Source organism: Thamnophis elegans, chromosome 6 (assembly GCF_009769535.1).
Source record: "Thamnophis elegans isolate rThaEle1 chromosome 6, rThaEle1.pri, whole genome shotgun sequence".
NCBI classification, from domain to species: Eukaryota; Metazoa; Chordata; class Lepidosauria; order Squamata; family Colubridae; genus Thamnophis; species Thamnophis elegans.
The window spans coordinates 8,831,182-8,849,516 of record NC_045546.1 but is presented as its reverse complement, the minus strand read 5'-3'; the positions used below and the strand labels follow the sequence as shown (position 1 = coordinate 8,849,516).

Sequence of the window (18,335 nt, the reverse complement as noted above, 5' to 3'; positions counted from 1 at the left end):
TTATATTTTTAGAAGAAAAAGAACTACTTATTCCTTCCTTCCTTTCTTCTTTTTTCTCTTCAATAGGTTTTAGACCAAAGTTTTTTCTTTTGACTAAATAATGAATGAAGATCTTTTATTCTTTAAGTTCTTAAAAGTTGATATATTCCGCTGACTGATGATAACGCCGGTGCTTTCAACAGCCGAGTTTTATTTTTATAAAATGATCTTTGATTATTTCATCATCATATCTCCATAACTCTTTTTAACTCTCCCAGAGAAAGCCGCACAGTTTTGTTATACAGCATCACTGAATTGCAAATGCAGCTGCGGGCAGAAAATAGCTATTTTTTTCCCTGAAATGTTCCCAATAATATTTTAAAGTGGCGTTTCGGCAACTTGGAAATTTGAAGATGTGGACTTCAACTCCCAGAGTTCCCCAAACTAGGGAATTCTGGGAGTTGAAGTTCACACATTTTAAAGTTGCTAAAATTGAGAAGCATTGTTCTAAGGTATTTGATGTAATGTTCTCCTGTATCTATCCATAAAAAAGCTTTAACATTTACTCTGACCTCAACATTTGCCTTTTTAGAACAGGAACAAGCCAGAAATCCAGCTAAGATTTTATTCCTAATGAAACCGTAAAATAAACTCTTTTTTGTTTGTTTGATCTGTTTGCTGGGAACAGGAGTTCCCAGAGTCTGTTCTGACTGAGGCTTCCCAAGAGCATGAAGCAAACTCCTGGTCCAGACAAAAAAACCCTTTTATTAATACTGCTCATTCACATCCAACAAAGTCTTTCAAGGGAGGATTTACAGTCACAGATCTTCTCTGGCTTGGAGAGCTGACAGGCCAATATCTGCAAAACTTGGCAAGGAGTCTCGGAGAGTCACGAACCAATTAACTAATTGTCTCCTGCAAACTCCACTCCCCTTTTGCTCCTCTTTTATTTCCTCTGGAAGGGGCCATTCATTGTCCACCGATGGCCTTACTCCCCAGTTGACCCCTGTTCTTTAAATGTTCCCTTCGTCTGGCAACTCTGTGCATGCACACACTGGGAACAGGCTCCAGTTCATCTGCCTCACTGATGTCTAACTCTGAAGGCAGCTGATAACTGGCATATGGCTCTGGCCCCCTCTCTGCGTCCGACACAGAGCCCTCATCAGAGCCTTCCCCAGACTCCAGGACTGGCCCATGTTCCTCCCCAAACTCCTCATTGTCTGAATCTGCTGCTAGCTCTGCTGGCCACTGGCGGACCTCAACACGATCCTACATTGTTTCCAGAGTGACCCTGCAGGTCAGATCCCAGGGGTGGGTTCCAGCCGCCATTATTACTGGTTCGGTAGTAAAAAAAAATTGCTAAGATCTAAGCCTTGAATTTGACACCCCTGCACTAGATCAAACATTTCTCATCACCTGTTATTACTACCTGACCATAACAGCTACGATAGCCTTAGGCACCGTGTTTATACAGGCCTGGTCTAAATTCGGAAACTGTGTTGAGAGGGCCGATTCTTCTGCATCAAAATATTATGCATTTGTTTATGATTGTTACCCTCATTTTACAGAGAGATTTCGAGATCAGCTGCTCCTGTCTTCAAGCTGGGATGCTGCGATTCTGCCAGTCTTCCATCAAAGATCTTATCCTAAGTAAGTAAATCCAAGACTTTTTAAAATGGGGAAGTTTTGATATGACCCACGTGAGGTGAGGGTACCTGGAGGGTACCTGGAGAATCGACTGATGGATCCATATCTTTTGAGCACTTACATTTGGTGAGATGCACCTTATTTGGCTTGGCCTTGTATGTCTAAATAACAAACACAGGCTTCTTCGTTTAGTTTATACGTCTGAGAGAGTTCAACTTTTTCGTGATACAGATTTTTAGATATTTTTTGTTTATAAGTTCATACACTTTGAGGGAACTTCTGCAGGCATATGTTGTGAAGTAGGTTTTGCTAGTATTGTTATGTTTATGTAAATAAGTACCGTTTTTTTCGGAGTATAAGACGCACCAAGGTTTTGAAGAGGCAAATTAACAAAAAAAGGTTTTGCACTCTGCAGACCTCCACAAAACGGCCCATTTTTCACAAAAACTGGCCATTTTCTTTTCAAAAAAAGGTCATGAATAGCCTTTAGGAGGCTTATACAGTGCTCCTGGGGGTTGGGGGGGGGGCAAAATCATTTCTGCCCTTTCCAGCCCCCAGGAGCTCTCTGAAAGCCCCCTAAAGGCTCTGCATGGCCATTTTGGTGAAGGGGGTAGGGTTTCGGGAGGCAAAAAATGTTGTATTCAGTGTATAAGTCGCACCCAGATTTTCAGCCTCTTTTTTGAGGGAAAAAGGTGCTCCTTATACTCTGAAAAATACTGTATATTGACTTATTTATTGAATTTATTTGCTGCCCTACCTCATTTGAAAGCGACTCTGGGCAGCATAAATATTCCTTGTATGTATTGTACACTGCTCGGAATTGCAGTCTTCAAACTGGGCGGTCTTAAAAATTATTTAAATACTTCACGGGTACACAAGTATACGTAAAGTGTAACAAAATTGACTTTTGTAAAAGAATGAAAGTTGCTTCTGTTGGAAGAAAGGTCCATCCGGGTTCAGTTCCAAGTAGGGAGAAAGGCACTGAAAATCGCGTGTCACATGGAGGCTGCTTGGAAAGATGGTTTAATGGTGAACAGCAGAACCACCAAGCATGTGTGATTCTGGGTAGCTGACCACATGGAATGGAGAGTGAGAGGTATTTATACCCTCTCTTGGGCTTTGAACTTGAGCTTCCTGTTCCTGTGCCAAGAGCATGTATTCTATTGGTTGCTGTCAGACTCCCACAAGGTCATGTTTGTCTTGAAGTCAGGTTTGGTTGAATTTGGGGCTGGTGTAATGTAGGGGCTTGGTTATGTCATGTGATGAGTTCTGCTGATAGATAAACCTATTATGTCCTGGGGGGTCATGTCTTAATCCCATCACCCTGGAGCTGGAGGCCTTTTGTCTTGTAGGTAGGCTAGTGCCAAAATATCTGCCAGGGTAGGGAGCTGGGACTCAGTTTCTGTCTCCAAGAACCTGTTTCTCAATTTCTCATCTTGGGAAATATAATATTCTGCCTTTTTATTTTATTTTATTTTATTTTTAGCAGATTTTTTATTATTTTTCCCTTCTACAACATCTTACAGTCATTACATCAACATTGTTATGTCATCATACCTGTACATGTATATAATATTTCGCTTCTATATTTACATACCTTTATACACAGATTATATATATATATATATATATATATATATATATATATATATATATATATATATATATATATATATATATATATATATAGTTTTTTGGCTTAATTAATTTTATTCTTCTTTTGCAGCCATTTGTACCAATTGTTCCAAATTTCATAATATTCCGACTCTTCTTTATCTTTTAATTTCAGTGTTAATTTGTCCATCTGTGCACAATCCAAGGTTTTTTTTTATCACTAATTCATCCGAGGGGGTATTATTTTGTTTCCAGCATTGAACAAATGCTATTCTAGCTGTAGTTAGCAGATGTGTTAATATGTACTTAATTTTCTGGTTCCACCACAAATGCGTGAATGACAAAAGCGCGCCTGACTAAACCGCGGTGACAAAACCGCGATGACAAAACCGTGCGACGAAGGAGCGACGAATGAGCCCTGAAGCGCGCCGACAACAGCGCGCCAACAGAAGCGCGCTGTAACCTAACCCTAAACCTAACCCTAACCCTAAACCTAACCCTAACCCTAAACCTAAACCTAAACCTAAACCTAACCCTAAACCTTACCTTAACTTAAATCGCGCTTCTGTCGGTGCGCTGTTGTCGGCGCGCTGTTGTCGATGCGCTTTTGACATCGCGGTTTTAGCGCCGCAATTTTGTCAGCGCGCTTATGACGTTCGCGCTTTTGTCGGGTCACGAATTTTCTTTGTATATTTCCCTTTGATTATTCCCAGTAGAAAGATTTTGGGTTTGTATTTTATCTGTTCTCCTGTAATTTCTTGTCCAATATTTCCTAAAATATTTCATTCTTCTAGGAGATGGGTGGGTGCTAACTTTCTACACTTCTTTTTTTAAAGACTGTTTCCTCTTTCTCACTCTTTCCTTCTGCCTTTCTCCTTCTTTCTTTCCATCCTTCTTTCTTTCTTTCCTTCCTTCCACCCTCTTTCTCTCTCCTAGCCTCCTTCCTTCCTTCCTTCCTTCCTTCCTTCTTTCTTCCCTCCCTCCCTTGCTGCATTGAAATGATTGGCAGGCTCCAGATATTGTCATAATAGCTGTGTGTAGGTTTGGCTGTAGGATGCTTGCTTACCACCCCACCTCTTCCAAAAAAAAACACCCCAGAATTCTTGACTGTGTAATTTACATGCAAAGAACAGCTTCCCACTGCTTCTGCTCTTGATGCTTCCTGGAAGTAAGAGCCAAATGGACTGCACATTTTAGCTCCTTGTTCAGCTCCATCAAATCAGTGGGCAGGAGACCTTCTCTGAAAACCCCATATTGTTTGAACCAGAGTCTCACGCTGCTTTAGATTACAAGTCATACACTTTTTGAAAGGATAACAGTCTCTCATTATAGCACAGGGAACAGGACTGGCTGAAATCTTTTCTGTAACAAGGCTGATGGCTTGAGTGGGTGGGTGGGTAGATGGGTGGTTTTGTATTTTCGTGCATGTTTCTAGCCCCTCTTCAGCAGTTAATTAAACCTTTACCTGTGTTCTTCTGAGCCATTGACTGCTGTTTATAATGACATTAATTTAAAAGAGAGAGAGAGAGAGAAGAATTCTGCTCATTACAGGAAATGAGTCATTGGCATTGCAGCTCGTTAACAAATAAGCTGAAAACTATTGAAAGAACATACACGGATTCTTAAGAAATCCAGGCAAACATTCGCGCACGTATTGAGACTCCTAAAGCAGGAACTGTGGATTGAAAATGAGAGCTGGTCTGAATCATCTCTAAAGAACTACTTGGGATCCACAAATTTGGCAGAGTAGCTTATTTTGTATCTGACCCTTTCAAAATCATTGTCATCATACTACATGTTCCATCGATCAAATGTACAAGTACAGATGAGGGGAAACCTGGCTCAGTAGCAGTCACTGTGAAAGGGATCTTGGAGTCCTAGTGGACAATCACATGAGCTAGCCGTGTGTGGCAGCAGCCAAAAAAGCCAACGCAATCTAGGTTGCATTAACAGAGGGATGCAATCAAGATCACCGTGTGCCAAACAGGTGCACACACGTGTGCTATCCACGCTAACATGCGGCTCCTCCCCCGTGCGCTACATGTGCAACCACACCATCTATGCATGTCTGTGACTTTAACAAGCTCCCCTTATGTGCTGTGTGCGCAATTGCACCATCTGTGCATCCATGCAGTTTTCGTGCACACAATGCACATGCACGAATGCCATCTGCGCATGCGGGCACAGCAGTACTCTCACACACATATGCAAATTCATGTGCAGGAGAGCTCCAAGACCAGCTGGGTTCCCTGAATTGCGCACATGTGCGCACCAGAGGCCCAAACACCAGCTGGGGTGCACACAAATGTGTATCTGCAGGTGAGTTGGGTGACAGCTTGCGTGTCCGGAAAGATGGCTCTGCGTGCCATCTCGGGCATGCGTGCCATAGGTTTGCCATCACGGGTATAGGGTCTCCTGCTTGAGCAGGGGGTTGGACTAGAAGACTTCCAAGATTCCTTCCAATTCTTATTCTGATCTTTAGACCTACAGTTTTCCCCATTTCTTGTCTTATTTTCATGATGTACAAAGGATACAGATTGAGGATGAGATCCGACATAACTCCATATCCATTCTCATTTAAGAGCGAGCAGCCTTGAGATCTTTAAATATCACACCACTGATCTGAAAGTGTTGACATCAACCCCAGAAGTTTCCTTCTGAAAAAGAGATGGAGATGTTCATCTATCAAGTTATCAAATAATGACATTCAGCAGTTTGTGAAGGAGGAGCCAGATTAATTTGGGGGGCTGCCTTATGCTGCTCTTTGATTAGCGATGTCACAGTTTGACACACCAGCTCGACTCAGACTTATTTCTCAGGCAGTGTGCTACTTGGTGGGCCCTCCAGAACAGTACCCGGTGCTCCGGGCAGGCACCGGTATGCCCGTACCGGGACATACCGCCTGCAACCCACCACTGCTGTGTCCTCAGAGTCACCTGAGTAGAGCTCCTGGTTCCTTCAGTCTGCAATTTTTACCTCTGGAAATCCATTCCTAGTCCCACACCATTGAAAGGGTGTTCATCCCAAATTGTAAACCTCTATAATTTACATGACTGTGAATTCCTTTCATTCACAGTCAGCAAGGCTTATCAAACAGTCTTTCAGAGGAATGTTTATCCACATGCACCTTATCTCATTAGGAGTGCTGCCAGATAACTAGTGTCCAAACACAGAGCCAAGCAAACTTGGCACAGAGTCTCTCACAAACAGAACTTTCCAGACCGATGAATGAATTGTTTCCTGCAAAAGCCTCCTCCCCCTTCATTCCTCTTTTGTTTCCTATGGGAGGGGCCAATGACCTCCAAGGTGTGGCTTTACTCCTAAGTCAACCCTGCTTTCTTAGTTGTTCTTGTCTTCTGGCAGCTCTGTGCATGTGCACACTGGGAACAGGCTCCAGCTGTTCTTCTGTCTCGCTGCTGTCTAGCTCCGTCTCTGCCTCTCACGCAGAGGCCTCATCTGAGCTGTCCTCAACCTCCAAGACTGGCCCATGTTCTTCCCCAACCTCCTCACTGTCCAACTCTGCTTCCAGCTACGCAGGCCACCAGCAGACCACAATACTGAGTTTGGATTAGATGACTCCTAAAATCATTTCTTATGCTTAGGATTTTATATTCTGCTTGCTATTAGGATGCAAACTTGCACCTTCATGTAACCTGCTGTGAGTTTAGCTTTTCCTAAGTCAATGGATGTCGCGCAGTGGGGCCCAGCTGGGACGGGCATCCACTTAGCCTCTTTTCTCAGTCAAGTACATTGCCTCGGGCAAGTTTTTTCATGATTTATTTTATCTTTATTGGAGCATTAGACAAGAGCCAGTAAGAGCTGGAAAGCTCTTTTTGCTTCTCCAAGGGGCCTTTGAGTGAATTCCTATTAAGCTTCTCAAAGGGTTTCTTAGCCTCCGTGGGGTCTTTTTTACATTTTCCAATATTTTGACATTTCAATACTTTGCTATTCTACCGTTTTATTTCTGCCTGGAGCCAGAGGTATATTGACATCCTCTGCACTCTGGACCAATCAATTGGATCGACTGGAGGAAGGATTTTATTGCAAATTACTTGACACTCAGTCCTAGACAGGGTGGCAATTGGAGGCTGAGCCCTGAAACACCCCTGCTTCTTTCAAATACAATACAATACAATAGCAGAGTTGGAAGGGATCTTGGAGGCCTTCTAGTCCAACCCTCTGCCTAGGCAGGAAACCCTATACCATTTCAGACAAATGGCTATCCAACATCTTCTTAAAGACTTCCAGTGTTGGGGCATTCACAACTTCTGGAGGCAAGTTGTTCCATTGTTTAATTGTTTTAACTGTCAGGAAATTTCTCCTCAGTTCTAAGTTGCTTTTCTCCTTGATTAGTTTCCACCCATTGCTTCTTGTTCTGTCCTCAAGTGCTTTGGAGAGTAGCTTGACTCCCTCTTCTTTTTGGCAGTCCCTGAGATATTGGAACACTGCTATCATGTCTCCCCTAGTCCTTCTTTCTATTAAACTAGACATACCCAGTTCCTGCAACCGTTCTTCATATGTTTTAGCCTCCAGTCCCCTAATCAAATGGGATGAAGTGGAGGCATGAAAAATATCTACAGATCCCTCACATACATTATTTCAACTTCCACCCTCAAAATGACACTATAGGGCAGTGATGGCACCGAGTTCCTAAACCAGAATGTCCGTGTATGCACGTTGGCCAGCTGGTCTTCACGGGTGCTGGAGTGCCAAAAAACAGCCCAAAAAATGCCCCCAAACCAGGCTATTTTCAGGCCATTTGCGGGCTGAAAATAGCTGGAAAACAGCTCAAAAAACAGACAGAAAATGGCCTGAAAAATGGTCTGGTTTTGGGGTCATTTTCAGGCCATTTTTTGGGGCCAAAAACAGCCGGAATATAGCCTGTTTTGGGGGGCATTTTTCAGACCGTTTTCTGGCACTCGCATCCGCAAAGACCAGCTGGCCGGCATGCCAGTATACGCCAGAAACCAGAAGAGCAGCTGGCGATGGCAAGCATGCCCACAGAGAGGGCTCTGTGTGCCACCTCTGCCACCCCTGCCATGGGTTCCCCATCCCAGCTATAGGGCACCGCACACCAGAACAACTAGCCCCAAGGGCAGTTTTTCCCCACATGCCATCTCTCTGCTAAACAACTAATTCCCAGAACACTGTCAAACTATTTACTAAGACTGTATCACTATTATTGTTTTATGTGAAGTTTCCGCTGTTCGCCCATGAAGCCAATGTTGAGAAAAGACAGGAGACAAATTTTCTCGGGATGGGACGACCCAGAAGGGAACCTGAGAGCCCCTTTTATTGAGACAGGACAAAGGCAGGAGGAGCAATAGCATGTGATACAAAACAACCTGTAAAAGTACAATTTCTAATCTACTGCTTCAGGAAAGTTCTCTCTATATATGGTCAAATCCTGGACGTCAATGGTAGAGCACATCTCAGAATGTTATGTTATTCACTATCAGGTTGTTATGGCTTTCTAGGAGTTTGTTTTCTCCTGTGTGATTCAGCGTGACTCTGCAGGCTCTAGTATGAACTAGGCCATGAAGGACACACACCTGCACAAGGAACTATATTACAACATCTCCTACTTTTTTATTTTCTTTTTGTCAAAAAGACTTTCCCTCTTCATCTGACAGGGCTAATCACAGCATTCTACACATAAACCAATAGAAAATCACATCATGGCAAAGGGTGGGCACAGTGGGAACAGAAAGTTACAGCTGCATGGAATAGGGAGAGGAAAGGGCATGTGTGGGAGTAGCTGGCTCACAAAGCTCATGTTACATGAGGCTGCATAGTGAGTCCTGGCCGTTTAGGCCGGAAGGATGTTTCTGGTGGGATGTTTTTGCATCCCTGTGTATGTGTGTTTCAGACAGCAGAAACTGCCCTGCACACACACATCCGGAATGTTTTTGTTTTTTAAAAGGCAGCGTCTCCTTCTTCGTCGCTGGGCAGGCGGAAGGGAGCTTTCCCCATGCAAGGGGTTGACTGTTCATGTAACTCCATGTGGTTGACAATGTGAATGTTCTTCTGTGGAGCCAAGCTAGAGAGTATATTCTTACACATAGTTACTAAAGAGGATAAACATTGAATACAGCAACACAACAGTATCAGCAAAGCAACAAGGGTTGTAATGGTCTTGACAACATTTCCCAACCAGATAAAATTAGGTAACCAAGAGGTCATCCAATCCCACCAGGACTCCAAGGCTTTGTATGTTTGTCCAACTGTTTGAACGGTATCATGTAATTTGTCCACACTGGTTTCAATTTGTCCGGGCTGGTTCAAATAATGACAACAGGTAGCATTCAACCAAACACATAGTAGGGGGATCTGCGGTGAAAGATGGAGCAGCCTGTCGAGGGAGTGGAAGGTGGAGGGTGCTCTGCTCTGTGTTCCAGGTCAGAGACAGAGACAGCCTCAAGCTGTGGTTCCTGCTGGTTGGTCATGGTGAGGCTGCTTCTGTGTTTGTGTAGGTGGTTGTATAGGTGGTTTTGGCAAATATGGTCTTACGTGCCATTCTGGAATCCAAAGAACTTTGTCTTTTTGAGTTGGGTTGCAGCGTAGTTCCTTTCCCAGGAAATCAGGTCAGCAGGTTCAAGTCAGGCAAGCAGCGATAGTAGACAGGTGGACAGGAGGTGTCTGCAGTAGGTGGAGCTGCAAAATGACGAGTCGCTGCCGAGGATGGTGGCTGCCGATGTGTTGCACTGCTGGGAGGCCAGGGGGCGTTTTCCCCTATTGCCAATATATCTGTCCAGGGCATGTTTTAATGTCTGGTTGGCGCGCTCAGCCAACGCCTGAACCTGGCTGTTATAAGGAATGCCAAATTTATGCACAATGCCCCATTGGTTACAAAAGGCAGCAAAGGCTGTTTTTAATTCTTTTGGGCGTCCCAACGATGCAAAGGTCCGAATACATTGATTAATAACATGTTTGGTGGCTTCACCCCTTTGTGGGGATGCCATAATATAGCCTGAATACGTAACATGCATTTGCCAAATCTGGCAACACTCTGTCCCCCTGGGGTTTACCCCCATAGGGAGAGGGTTTGCCTGCTGGCTACAGGTAGGGCACTGCTGAACAATAGCAGATGCCTCATTTGCAGTAATGCCAAATGGTTTTATGAGCGCTTTCTTATTCTGGTGAAAGTAAGAGTGGCTATCCCAAGGTGTGATAGCAGAACAAATATTGACATGGGGTGGGGGGGGCTGATGCCGCAGCGTCAGCAACATCATTGCCCTCCTGGAGAGGCCCAGGGAAAGGCTGATGACTTCAGATATGGGAGACATGGAAAAAATAACAGCGAGAGGAGACAAGACCTTGTAAAGTGAGCAACAGAGACAAAAGTTGTGAATCAATAGAAGAAGAGAGATAAGACTCACACAAACAGGTTATAATCTGAGTCACATAAAGATTAAACGGTTGTTTGTCAAGATGAAAGCGGCCAATTCATCTGTTTGAGAGAGTTTTCATCCTTCCTACTAGTACCTATCTCCTCCCACTTATGACTATAACCGTGTTGCTTGTATCTTTACAATGTATATTGTTTTATTTAGTTTCCTAGTATTATTTGGATTGCTTATTTAGTATCCTATGACTATCACTAAGTGTTGTATCTTATGATTCATGATGAATATATTTATGATGACTATGATCATGATTCATCACTTAAAGCTTTTTATGCAAACGGACAGATTATGCACTGAAGAGAAACATTCCTTGGGTGTCCAATCACACTTGGTTAATAAAGAATTCTATTCTAAAAACTTAAAATAATAAAAAAATGCCTTAGCGAAAGGCAATTTGATATTGCATATAACAGAATAACAGAGTTGGAAGGGACCTTGGAGGGCTTTTAATCCAACCCCCCCTGCATAATCAGGAGACCCTGTTTCATTCCAGACAAATGGTAATCCAACCGCTTCTTCTTTTTTTTTTTTTTTTTTTAAATTATACAAACGTAACATCTTTGCTACACATTATATTTCTTTTACATATCCATTGTGTTTCCTTTATCTGTACATGAAATCTTATATCTTGCAGTGCTAGTGGACAATCATTTAAATAGGAGCCAGCCATGTGCAGCAGCTGCCAAAAAAGCCAACACAGTCCTAGGCTGCATAAACAGAGGGATAGAATCAAGATTGAGCGAAGTATTAATACCACTTTATGATGCCTCGGTAAGACCACACTTAAAATACTGCATTCAGTTTTGGTTGCCACGATGTAGAAAAGATGTGGAGACTCTAGAAAGAGTGCAGAGAAGAGCAACAAAGAGGATTAGGGGACTGGAGACTAAAACATATGAAGAACGGTTGCAGGAACTGGGTATGTCTCGTTTAATGAAAGGAAGGACTAGGGGAGACATGATAGCAGTCTTCCAATATCTCAGGGGTTGCCACAAAGAAGAGGGAGTCAAACTATTTTCCAAGGCACCTGAGTGTAGGACAAGAAGCAATGGGTGAAACTAATCAAGGAGAGAAGCAACTTAGAACTGAAGAGAAATGTCCTGACAGTTAGAACAATTAATGAGTGGAACAACTTGACTCCAGAAGTTGTGAATGCCCCAACACTGGAAGTCTTTAAGAAGATGTTGGATATCCATTTGTCTGAAACGGTATAGGGTTTCCTGCTTAGGCAGTGGGTTGGACTAGAAGACCTCCAAGGTCCCTTCCAACTCTGCTATTGTATTGCATTGCATTGCATTATATTACATTATATTATATTATATCATTTTATTTCATACTATTATGTCTACAATTTTGTATTTCCACCTTTATTCACTTTCCGGTTTTGTAATTATTTTTTTAATTTCTTGATCTTTCTTCTTTACTTTATTGCTTTCCTGCTTTTTTCCCTCTTTCCTCTAGCCAATTATACCATAACTCCCATACTGAGTAATATTCGGATTCTTCTTTATCTTTTAATTCTTTCGTAAGCCTATCCATCGCATTCCAGTATTTTTTTTATTACGTTTTCTTCCGTTAGTATGTATTTATTTTTCCAATTCCGTGCAAATGAAATTCTCACTGCCATGATTATGTGTAGAATTAGATATTTGATACTTTTCTTCTTAAAAGCCTCCAGTGTTGGAGCACCCACAACTTCTAGAGGCAAGTTGTTCCACTGGTTAATTGTTCTAACTGTCAGGAGATTTCTCCTTAGTTCTAGGTTGCTTGTCTCCTTGATTAGTTTCCATCCATCGTTTCTTATCTTGCCTTCTGGTGCTTCGGAAAATATGTTGACACCCCTCCCTCTTCATTTCCATAAACTACAATCTTAGGACCCTGGAGGTCTTGGGATCCAAACTCCTGTCCAAATCTGGAATCTTTTTAACATCCTGGACAAATGGTTATCCAATCTTATCTTGGAAACCTCCAGCAATAGAGCACCACAACTCCAGGTGGCGAGCTGTTCCATTGATTAATTGTTCTCACTGTCGGGAAATCCCTTCTTATTTCCAGGTTGGATATCCCACTGAGAAGTGTCCACTCTTTGCTTCTTGTCCTGCCTTCAGGTGCTATGGAGATGTATTAACCATCTCTTTCCTACAACAGGCCTTCAAGTATTGGAAAACTTGAAATGAGAAACACTGAGCTAGATTATCCATCATCTCTTGATTTAAAAAATCCCCAGCCGTAGAGGGCAGCAAAGGGAAGCATAAAATTTTAACTCTGCTTCCATCTAGTGAATTCTTTTTTTTTTTAATTGAAAATTTTGAAAAAAAAAACTTTTACAAATGTTTACTTCCCTCCCCCTACCCTCCCCACTCAACCCCCCCTACCTCCTCCGCCCCCCGACTTCCCAGAACCAATACGGTATAAATCTTTAACAAAGATATTCTAAAATAAACTTTAAAAAAAAAGAATCGAGTGGATTCTTTTACAGCTTAAATCTGATTGCCTTACTGACATTTAAGCCCTGCTGTGTTTAGAGTAGCGTAGCATAGCGTAGAGTAGAGTAGAGTAGAGTAGAGTAGAGTAGAGTAGAGTAGGAATAGGAATAGGAATAGGAATAGGAATAGGAATAGGAATAGGAATAGGAATAGGAATAGGAATAGGAATAGGAATAGGAATAGGAATAGGAATAGGAATAGGAATAGGAATAGCAGAGTTGGAAGGGACCTTGGAGGCCTTCTAATCCAACTCCTTGCTTAGGCAAGAAGCCCTACACCACTTCAGACAAATGGTTATCCAATCTCTTCTTAAAAACTTCCAGTGTTGGAACATTTACAACTTCTGGAGGAAAGTTGTCCCACTGATTAATTGCCTCCACCAATTGCCTTCAGTTTCTCCCACCCTAGCCTCAAATTAGTACCGCCAACATTTGACAACAAAACAGTTGTTATTTTTTTCAGACTTAAGTTTTTTAATTTCCTCCCCCCCCCCCAAAAAAAAATAAGTTTGTGGGCTTCTTGTGCAACGAAATAGTTCACATCTGCTCAACACATGCTTAAGGTTAGGTTCTTGCAAATTTCAGATTCCTCTGTGTCATTTGGAACAAGGGTTACACATTGTTGGAAGTCACACAAGGTCTTGGTGATCTGTTAGTATCAGGAATTCCTCTCATTTGCAGCATCTTATTTTTATCAACAACCCACGCAATGAGTAAACACTTGTTTTGCCCCACCAACATATTCTTTTCTTGAGGCATCAGTTTCCTGTTTAAAAATACAGTGCAGTATTTTTATTCCATTGTGTTCCTGCGCCAGAAATGGTATCCCCAAATAACTTGTGAGGGAAAAGATTAATTGCCTGGTTTTGTTTTTCTGTTTTGCTTTTTTAATGAAAAAAACCCCAAATCTTGCTCTTTCAAAAACATATAATTTGTTACACCCACTTGTAACAAATTGTCACAAATCAAATTAAAGTAAAGTAAAGAAGGACTAAGGGTGATATGATAACAGTGAAGCAACCTAGAACAAAGGAGAAATTTCCTGACAATGAGGACAATTAATCAGTGGAACTATTTGCCTTCAGAAGTTGTGAATGCTCCAACATTGGAGGTTTTTAAGAAGAGATTGGACAACCATTTGTCTGAAATGGTATAGGGTCTCCTGCTTCAGCAGGGGGTACTAGACTAAAAGAGTAGAAGACTTCTAGTATCATTTCAAACAAATGTTTGTCCAGTCTCTTCTGAAAAACATCCAGTGTTGGAGCATCCACAATTTCTGAAGGCAAGTTGTTCCACTGATTAATTGTTCTAACCATCAGGAAATTGCTCCCTAGTTCTAGGTTGGATCTCTCCCTGATTAGTTTCCATCCATTGCTTCTTTCATACCTGTTATCAGTTTAACAGGGTTGGAAGGAACCTTGTAGGTCATCTAATCCAAGCCCCCTGCCCAGGCAGACCCATTTACACCATTTTTGACAGATGGCAGGCCAATCTCTTTTTGAAAGCTTCCAGTGATGAAGCTCCCATAACTTCTGAAGGTAACTTCCGTTCCATTGGTTGATTGTTCTCACTGTCAGGAGATTTCTCCTTATTTCTAAATTGAATCTCTCCTTGATTAGTTTCCATCCATTATTCCTTCAGGTGCTTTGGAAAATAGCTTGACCCTTTCCTCTCTGTGGCAGCCCCTCAAATATTGGAAGATTGCTATCATGTCTAACCTGGTCCTTCTCTTCTAGACTAGGCTTCTTGTTCTGCCCTCAAGTGCTTTGGAGAATAGTTTAACTCCCTCTTCTTTGTGGCAACCCCTGAGATATCAGAACACCTAATCCTTCTTTTCATTAAACTAGACATACACAATTCATGCAGCCGTGTTCTTTGTATGTTTTAGCTTCCTGCCCTTAAAGTTAATTAACAATAACTATTTGGCTCAGTAGTTGTTTCAGTCTCTTAATTTTTTTTTTTACTCTAGCAAGAGACAAAATCCAGAATGTGTATGCATCATCCCACAGTTCATTTTCTGCAAAAGTGTAAGGTGGGACTAAAGCTCACCATCTCCTGGTGATTGGCCCAAAGTCACCCGCTGGCTTTCAGGCCTAAGACGGGACTGGAACTCACCATCTCCTGGTTTCTGGGCCAGCATGCTCATCATTACACCAATCTGATTATGTTGCCCATATTATGACATCTTCACATCTGGGAATTTTATGTCCTTTGCCCACTGATATTATAATATATCTGATGTTACTTGCCCCCCAGCTCAGATGCCCAAGTCTGTCACTCTTCATTTTAAAAATGACAGATTCCCAAATAATACTCTTAATATAGTTTAGCACATTTACGTTTCAAAACTGTTATTCTATCCCTTCAAACAATGCGCATCTACCCAGGCATGTTGCATTGAGCAAGTTCTCAAACCTGCCACTGACTTTTAAAAAACAATTGAGCCTGCATTTTTGCTTGTAAGTCATGACGGCTGTTAAGCAGGTCACCACGTCAGTGCTTCTGATTTCATGACTTTTGCAGCAAATCATTCAGTGAATGTGAACAGTTTGGGAAGTGAATGCAGTGGTTTACTTATTTTTACTTATTGTATTTGTGGCCCACCATTATTATTTCTACGAATAACACAAGGCAATCAAGGACAACTGCCGATGAAACAGAATTAGCAAGTTACAGGCCAAATGAAGCTGTTAAGTGACTACACTGTTCGTGATGGGGTGTTGTTTAGCTGGAAAACAGAAGTAAACATCTGTTGACTTAAATTGCATAAATCACAGTCAAGTGACCATTGGGTGCTGCAAACAGCCATAAATGTGGGTTGCCAAGCAACCAAAATGTCACGTGACTGGAGGGAGATAGTAGCTGTTGGAAGTTCAAATCTGGGCTGTAAGTCCCCTTTTTCATATAGTTGCTAGGCAACTAATCATACGTTGAGGACTATCTGTAGTTGTCTTAGGGACAAAGATCTCGATCGTTTGTGGCAGGGTTGTTATTACGGATCTCTGGCAACTTGTTTATCTAGCATAGAAGTCTGAGCAAGAAAACCACAAAGGTTGGTTTCTCTTTTGAGAGATCACCTAGTGTCCTCCTTTCCATTTCTATTCTGCTACTATTATATGTATAAAATGTTTAAAGCTGGAATATCAAAACCTACTACCCATTGTGACTGATGAAAACCAATTCAAGCCACATGAATTTAAATAGGATATACTCTGAATCCTACCTATGAATGTCAGAAGCATTAGCAACGGCACTTAGACTTATATACTGCTTCACAGTGCTTTTACAGTCCTCTCTAAGCGGTTTACAGAGCCAGCTTATTGCCCCCCCCAACAATCTGGGTCCTCGTTTTACTGGCTTCGGAAGGATAGAAGGCCAAATCAATGTTGAACCGGTGAGGATCGAACTCCTGGCAGTGGGCAGTTAGTCTGCAATACTTCTAACCCCTGTGCCACATATCTCATCAAGTAAGCAAGTAGCGATAGCACTTAGATTTATATACAGCTTCATAGTGCTTTTACAACCCTCTCTAAACGGTTTACAGAGTCAGCCTATTGCCCCCAACAATCTGGGTCCTCATTTTACCCACCCCGGAAGGATGGAAGGCTGAAAGATCCTGAAAAATTAACATAGGCCTGTGCATTTTGGTTGTGATATGTGGAATGTGTCATTTGATTAGAAGAAATAAAAAAGGCAGTTTATGACAGAGCTCTTAGGGTGGTATTCATATTCGGTGTGGTGCGGTGGCCTAGAGGGGGAGATCATGCCTCACAATCACGGGGCTCTGAGTTCGCAGATATTTCTCTCTCTGGGCACAATGAGAATATATCTGCTGAACAAAACTCCACATTGGTGACGGGAAGGGCATCTGGGCAGTAAACACACTGATAGCTCCATTCAGTTGCCCGGACTCCACCCTGCAAGGGATTATGGGCTCATTAAAAGAAGATGATCGTAGGGTGGATTTCTCAACCCGGAAACTTTAAGATGTGTGGGTGTTTGATAATATTGATAAATATGAAACTTTATACAAATTGTGAGGACTATGGAGAGGATGTTTAAAGCCTTGATATTAAATATAAACAATTTTTATATGCGATATGGTATAAAGATGTAATATTATTGGATGATTTTAGGAGGATGTAATGAAATGCCGTAATATAGATTTACTTTAAATTTAGAATATTTCATATAAAAGGATGTAATAACAGTTATAGTCAAATGAATGTTTAATCATCAGAACAATTGTTTATCTATATATTGGATTGATGATATGAAAATTTGTGTAAATTCCAAGTGGAGACTGTTGCGAGGAAGCACAAAGCTTTGTAACCAATCGACATACTGTATGTAACTGGAGGATGATTGTTATGTATTGTGTGTGTGTATGTCTGTTTGTTTTATGTTTGTTTAAAAATAAAATAAAAAAATTAAAAAAAGATGTGTGGGTGTATGGACATCAACTCCCAGAATTCCTCGGCCAGCATGTTGGCTAGGGAATTCTGGGAGTTGACATCCACACACCACCTTAAACCTGTCAAGGTTGAGAAACGTTGTCTTAGGATTTCGAGCAGCCAGTGCAGCAAAAATTCTTTGGCCTTGAACTGCTACGCATCCTGCCATATGTAGCAATATATGTTCAGCAATTTATTTTACCCACTGATATAGTAATTACAGTATACCTGGAGGCGCAGTTGAGGAACAGAAGGGAACCTGACATCTTTCTTACCATCTGCCAGTCAGCATTGACGAATGTTCAGCACTTCTGTAAAAATGCTAAATCTCAGCAGGTGGCAGCTTGTCCTGGTCCCAAAATGTAACCAGGTTGGATTTGGAAAGGAAACCAGTAGGGGACGCCAGGTTTGTAGGCTAGGTTGGGAAATTGGAAAAAAAAAATAGTTAGGAACAAAATGCTTCTGTTTTACTGGGGCCAGTGGTGGGATTCAAATAATTTAACAACCCGTTCTCTGCCCTAATAACCAGCAAGGTAGGTGGGGCTTGGTGATCATGTTACTGGGTGGGCATGGCCAACTCAACATCACTCACGATGATGGGTGCTTCACCTCAACTCTTACAATATAATAAGGGTTAACCAGAGAGGCAGTTTCTATAAACAGGGCAATAAAGATTAGGCTAGAAACAACACTAGAATGTTTCCTTCCTGCCTTCCTTACAGGATTAGCCCTGTAAAGTGGAAAAAAACA

General features: G+C 41.9%; 1 protein-coding gene across 1 annotated transcript in view; it reads left to right on the top strand.

Moving 5' to 3' along the window:
- The window catches only part of NOX4 (NADPH oxidase 4), a 176,749-nt gene that overhangs the window by 78,843 nt on the left and 79,571 nt on the right, over window positions 1-18,335 (top strand). The window contains 1 exon segment of the mRNA XM_032220101.1: window positions 1,548-1,629. Within this exon segment, the coding sequence (XP_032075992.1) occupies window positions 1,548-1,629 (82 nt within the window).